The 6,364-nt window shown below is 35.5% G+C and overlaps 1 protein-coding gene across 1 annotated transcript; it reads left to right on the top strand.

The window, feature by feature from the left end:
- The first annotated feature begins 416 nt into the window (after nucleotides 1-416).
- Nucleotides 417-6,064, top strand: LOC106672604. Its single transcript, XM_014404152.2, has 3 exons — nucleotides 417-697; nucleotides 5,248-5,468; nucleotides 5,526-6,064. Exons 1-3 carry the CDS (start codon nucleotides 568-570, stop codon nucleotides 5,556-5,558), a joined length of 384 nt encoding a protein of 127 aa, XP_014259638.1. The 5' UTR covers nucleotides 417-567; the 3' UTR covers nucleotides 5,559-6,064.
- The last annotated feature ends 300 nt before the right edge of the window (nucleotides 6,065-6,364 follow it).

The raw sequence follows: 6,364 nt of genomic DNA on the forward strand, positions 1-6,364 counted from the left end.
TTTAAATTCCGTAAAAAGAAGGCAGAAAAATCCTTTGTCCATGTTTTGGATTAAGGATTGTGTGTTTACCTCTGATTGATATTCCCAATTTAAAATATAGCATAAACAAATATTTATTGGTAAAAAACAAATTAAGGGCAGAATTTTGTTTTATCGAAAAAAAAATCAATTGGGTGGAATTTTTTGCCCGTCAATGTATAATCGAGTAAGGTTACTCATCACCCCTGTTACTACGGAAGATTAATTAATTAATCTAAAATTCTCGTTCTGTTGTGAGCAAGCACAGGAATTTTAGTGGTGATTTTTAGTCATGACAGATTTCAGTCAGTGACGTTTTCAGTGACGTTGGATGAACCCACCTGTGATAAGCAAAGAATTTACGCGCGCTCTTCACACGAACCTATAAACCTTTATTCAACCTTCAAATTTTCAAACTTAAGTACCTGTTGCCTGTTCGTGTCGGTACGTCCCTACGCACGACTTAAGTATTAACTAATAAAACTTTAAGTATCGGTATCGTAGTTATAGTTTTTAACCAATAGATTTTTAAACGACAAATCTGTCCAAATGTCAATAAAGTTGAAGAACGTGAAAGAGGCAAAAGAAGCCGTCGTGCACAGTTTGCCGTGTAAAATACATGCGGATATGGAAAGCGACGTCGACTCGTTCTTCAAGCCTGTTCAAGTGTCAGACAAAGGTGTGAATCCGAACGGAAATTTGTTAAATTGGGCCTTGTTTTATACAACATAATTATAAACAAAAAGATTAATTAATTGAAAAAGTTAATTGGTCAATCGAGCCACGAACTGTAATGGATTTAATAAACCAAAAGGTTCAAAAGCACTAAAATACACTCAAAAGATAAAAAGCCTGACACTTGCATTTATTTGCTTATTTTTCCAAAATAACTAGGTACTGTAAACACAACATTGATAACTCGTTGCTTACTCTACAGTGTTACTAATCCTTTTATACTCTACATTAAAAATAAAGAAAATCAGTTCAATTTCATCCTTTCCAGGGCCAACTTGTTTTCTTTGATGAAACGATAAATTTGATTAACAAACTACACTGATGAAAAATTTAATGCACCCCTCAATTTATTTGTTTAAAATTAGATCCAATACTTTCAACATGAGCCACAGGTTATTAGGAGCTATTTTACTCAAAATAAACAGTTAATAATGCTTTGTTTACTTTTATACTAATTAATCCCATTTGCACAAAAAAGTAGCATTATGCCCTTATATTCTGCTATGCCTAAAGATTGCTCTCAATTAACCTATTTCTTTCGTTGAATTAATTTGATATTACTCTTATTCTTAAACCTTTTTCATGCTCCAGTCAGGTATTTGACAGTGTCAGGGGCATAACATTATTAGGGGAAGGATACAGCCAGCGCAAATCACCAGGGGTTGTAAATCATTCTACCATAGGAAGGTTTCTTCCGCACTTGAGAAATACAGGGCTTTACACTAGAAAGCCAGGACAGGGTTGACTTAGGTCTACAAACGAGAGAGACGATAGATTGATCCAACATCAGGCTCTAAAAAACCACAGCATTAAGTGACATGATATAAGAAATCTAATAAGATAAGTCCGAAATGTTTTGATATCCTCCAGGACTGTAAGAAGAAGGCGCAGTGAAAATAACCTCAGGGCCCGGCACCTGGCTTGTTGGCCTCTTCTTATCACATCTCAGAAAATGGCCATTCAGTTCACTAATGAATTGAACATTGAAATATTGGGGATGAATTCTCTTTATAGATGAGGTGAGATTTTGCCTCAATCTTCAGATGGGCATAAATTCATATATAGACACACAGGAGAGAGGTATGCCCCATCCTGTATGGTTCCTCAGATGGCATTACATTGACATTCTGGGGTGGCTTCCTTGTTCTCACACACCGAATTGGTTGTTGTGCGAGACTTCACAGAGGTGCTAACAGGGCAACTGAAGAACACATAGTGCCGCACATCTGTGAGAGATTCTTGGTAATGCAGGATAATGCTAGACCCCATACAGCATGTATTGTTGATTACTACCTAAATGAGGTTGAAATAGATTGCTGGATGTAGCCGGCTCGAAGTTCAGTTTTGAACTTGATTGAACACGTTTGGGGCCAACTTAAGCATCCAGTCCCAGGTCCTAACACCCTAGAAGAGTTGGAAACGGCTGTTTTTGATTAATGGAAATGAATTCTTCAGGATTTTATCAGAAATCTTTTCCAGGGAATGCAAATGCAAACCTTTAACTGAGGTGATTTGTGCCAGAGGTAGAAAACTTGATATTAAAAGGGGACAAAAGGTTTTTCTTTTAATTTTTTTCACTAAATAATTGTTTTTTTAGAATTAGATAATAAACATTTGCTTATTAAATGTCTTATTTTTTTACAATCAAACCTATTTTTGGTATGCAAAATATGAATACACCTAAATACATTAAAATTTAAGGGGGGTGTATTAATTTTTTCCATCGGTGTATCAAGACCCTCTAAACAACTATTTTTTTTATCTCATGGTCTATATATTTTTGCCATTTGCTAGGTGTTTTCTGGTGTATTTTTTATTTCATTTCATCATTGGTTGGTCTATGTGTTATTCTGTCAATTGTGCCCACTGAAGAAAAGACTGGCTGTGTCAGATTAACATAACCAGTGAGAAAAGGCGAATGAAGGTGAATACTCAAGGCTTATCATTTTACAGACCCCCAAAATATTTCACTTTATAATTTTTTAATCTGTTCTCAGTAATTGTGGAATATGTAAATTGTCACTTAATTTGATGAACAATTTTGATTTTTCAAAGATTTAAAAAAAAGCCTTTTCCTAATATTTGCATTTAAGTCCCAATTTCTTTTAGAGATTTATCCAAATTTTCCATATTAACCAGGGATGCTGATTGATTTGAGTACATATTTTCGGGGGAAGAAGAATGTGAAAGAAAATTACAGAAATGATGGTGTGAATTGGACTTGCAATTGAGAGTCTAACACACTATCCACTTGGCTTAAGGATAAGGGAAGTGGTGCTGGAATACACATACCTAAATTAGGGATCAGCATCTCCTATCCTCTTGGTAATAACACCTCAGTCTTTCAGGCAGAGGTCTGGGCCATTAATGTCTGCTGTAGAACACTGATGGATAACAAGATTAAGGGAAAAGATATTAAAATTTTTTCCGACAGTCAGGCCAGTCTAAAATCATTACAAAAAGAACTATCAACATCTAGACTGGTAGAGGAAACCGTTGAACTCATTAATAGGACTATCACCAGGTATGAGAATAGGGTAACCCTCGTATGGATACCTGCTCATAAGGGGCACTATGGCAATGAGGAGGCGGACAGCCTGGCCAAGGAAGGTTCAAATACTGAGTTCGTCGGACCACAACCGGTATTACCCCACTCTTTAAGCACAGCAAAAGAGAGTATAGGTAGCTGGGGCATGAAACAATTCCTTAAGGAATGGAATATGTCCCCAGGATGCAGACAATCGAAGGAGTTTCTGAAGGAAATCAAACCTAAAGAATCGAAATGGCTATTCTCTAACTCTAGGAGGGGAATAAGGAGGCTGATAGGTGTCCTAACGGGCCATTGCCCCTTGAGAAGACACCTCTTCATAATGGGTACTCTACCAGACCCCTTCTGCCGCTTCTGCGAAACAAAAGAAGAAACGGCCCGACACTACCTCGCAGAATGCGATAGGTATGCTAGGGAAAGATTTAATACTTTCGAAGGAGAGGACATAACCAAAACACTCCCCAGGATAAAATGGTCCACAATCCTGGGGTTTGTGAATAGGTCCAATAGGTTTATACAGGACTCGTGAGCCGACCAGGTCCCGGACCTTCTAGGGATGGGGTACGGGCCTACTCAGGCTTTTAACCCCTCGGGTCCTGGTCGCCCGCCCTGTGTAATATATATATATCCACTTGGCTACCTGTAACCTTTAAATTGGAATTTACCTATTGGTTTTGTCTGCCTGTCCTTGCTAGGTAATCCATCAGCAAATGGATTACAAATAAGTCCTCAATAGTAATGTAACTCAGGACAGAGGCATGCAAAAAAGTTCATCAAAGGACAACTGCTGGACCGTTAACGGGACACTCCAGATTCTATAGACATATGTATAGACTCAGATATTGCCGGGAAGAAGAAGAAACAGTGGAACATGTTCTCTGTTGGTGTGAAGGCTTTGTACGCTGAGATTCCTATTCCTGAGAGAGGAAAAGCCCTTGAAGGATACACAAAGAATCCTTGAAAAAGTTTGGTATTTGGGTAAAAAGCTTTAAGCTTAACAAGGAGCTCTCTCTCGACAACTTCAAAGATGCCTAATAGACCAAAACAATGCTGGTCATGGTGCGCAGGTTGTAAAGGGGCTGAATCCTCTAATGTAATCCTGATGGGTTATCTGTCAAACAACCCAGTAAGGAGAGGCCAAAGTGATGGTTAATGACTAATTTACACTGTCTCATTATTATTATTGACGATACTTTTGTCAATAGCCATACTCTGATGATGATTAAAGAATAATTTACTTTTAATCTAATTTGCTACTTTTGGTTTTGATACAGACTGCATAGGTTGTTTCCAATTGTTTTTTTCCCCTGAAAATTAGGTTGATTTCGGAGTTGCAGCTGAGGCTGGTTACCATGCTTTAATACCTACGATGGGACCCCTGCATACCTTACCCTCGGGCTAAAATGAGTTTTTTTGTTTTTTAGTATCCTTAGGGTACAGCATTGATTTTCTTGTTTTCTCAACTAGAAATGCCAATTATTCAAAAATCGTTAGCTGCCCTGGGGCACAGTTTTAGAAATAATTAATGATTTTGCACCAACTTATTTACATCAATTCTGCACCGGCATTGGGTCACATATTGGGTTCTTCACTTGGAGGTTTGTGAACTACTCAACACATCATTTTGCCATCTTAAGTGAGGCGCTCAATAGAAATGCTTTTGTGTAGTTCGACAAACTTGAGAGAAGACGTTTCAATGCCAGTTCAGCTTCAGCATGAGTTCACCAACTCGCAAATCAACACTCAACATCAACTATTTATATCAATGCCCTCCCCTAGCATTAGAGAGAACAGTTGATCCATAATTGACATGAATATATGAAAATGTTTTGTTCAATAGTATCCATACTTTTTTTTTACAAATTTTGAAATTTATTTGATATTTTGTAAATGACATGTTTTCTTTGTAAGTTTTCTGTTCATTTTTTTCCTTTTTTTTTAAATAGAATTGACAGCTTCTTTCCGTGGATACCCATTAAGCGGTACTAGACTTGAGCTTTCGGAGGGGTACAAGGGATTTATTTTTAATGACAGCAAAGACCCAAAACCATCAAGTTATTCTTGTGTCGGTCAGTTTAAAAATTTCACCTATTGGAATTGGGATAAACCACCTTCAAAAAATGACCCAGTTATCGCTACCATGGATTGGCTAACACTTTCAGGAGCTGTGAGTAATGTCATTAATCATATTGTACCATCATTTAATTTTTTTTTTAATTTACAGATACATGACCCCATAGATATCGAAGACGTATAAACAAATCCGGCTTGACATTATTTTGTTTGTTTATATTTGAAATGTCATATTTTTACAATTTTTATGGAAGGGGAGTCAAAAAAATTTCAATAATAAATAAAAATACATTAAAAAATTAAATTACCTCGTTTGAAAATCTAATGGTTTAAGAAGTCACTTTGCTAGACAATTAAGTATTAATACATCTCAAATACAAACAATACACTTAGTATAATCTTACATTAATAACAAATAATCTAATTTATTGTAATCATGAAGATATGTCCTATGTACATACAAGCTATTTTTTGATTAAATCATTTTGCTAGTTGAAGTTATATTTTACCAATTTTTATAAATTTAAATTCAGTAAACATAAATATTTACATTCAAAGGATATATAAAAAAAATTCATATTTCCTAGCTCGAAAAATTGGCACAAATTTGCAATTTAGTCTCATAATATTCAATGAATTGTATAAAAATGATACAAGTATGTCATATACTCTCAAATCAAGGCTTTATAGATTTTGTAAATAAATGTAATAATTAGAAAGAAATACAAATGAAGTTTTAGATCTCTAAATGTCTTTAGTTTTTTTATTTATTTTTTTGTATACCGAACTTATGTTTATAAAAGTCACCATATAAAAAATATACTACCACTTGTGCAATTTACTTCCCTTTTTTCCCATTATTCTAAACTTACCCTTCTCAGTATGTAAAAAATGGCAGGTATACAGTTTAGTACAAATTATTTATCTTATTCATAAAGCAATTAATACTCAAAGCATATTGTATTAATTGAGACACATGCATGTTTGACA

Source organism: Cimex lectularius, unplaced genomic scaffold (genome assembly GCF_000648675.2).
Source record: "Cimex lectularius strain Harlan isolate CLEC.00 unplaced genomic scaffold, Clec_2.1 scaffold139, whole genome shotgun sequence".
Classification (NCBI taxonomy): Eukaryota; Metazoa; Arthropoda; class Insecta; order Hemiptera; family Cimicidae; genus Cimex; species Cimex lectularius.

What these genes read in the sequence shown, in the direction of transcription:
- LOC106672604 (XM_014404152.2), top strand. Translation starts at nt 568, where the DNA reads ATGTCAATAAAGTTGAAGAACGTGAAAGAGGCAAAAGAAGCCGTCGTG. An exon ending in TGTTCAAGTGTCAGACAAAG is followed by an intron (nt 698 to 5,247) that starts GTGTGAATCCGA and finishes TTTTTTAAATAG; the next exon opens with AATTGACAGCTTCTTTCCGT. An exon ending in GGCTAACACTTTCAGGAGCT is followed by an intron (nt 5,469 to 5,525) that starts GTGAGTAATGTC and finishes TTTAATTTACAG; the next exon opens with ATACATGACCCCATAGATAT.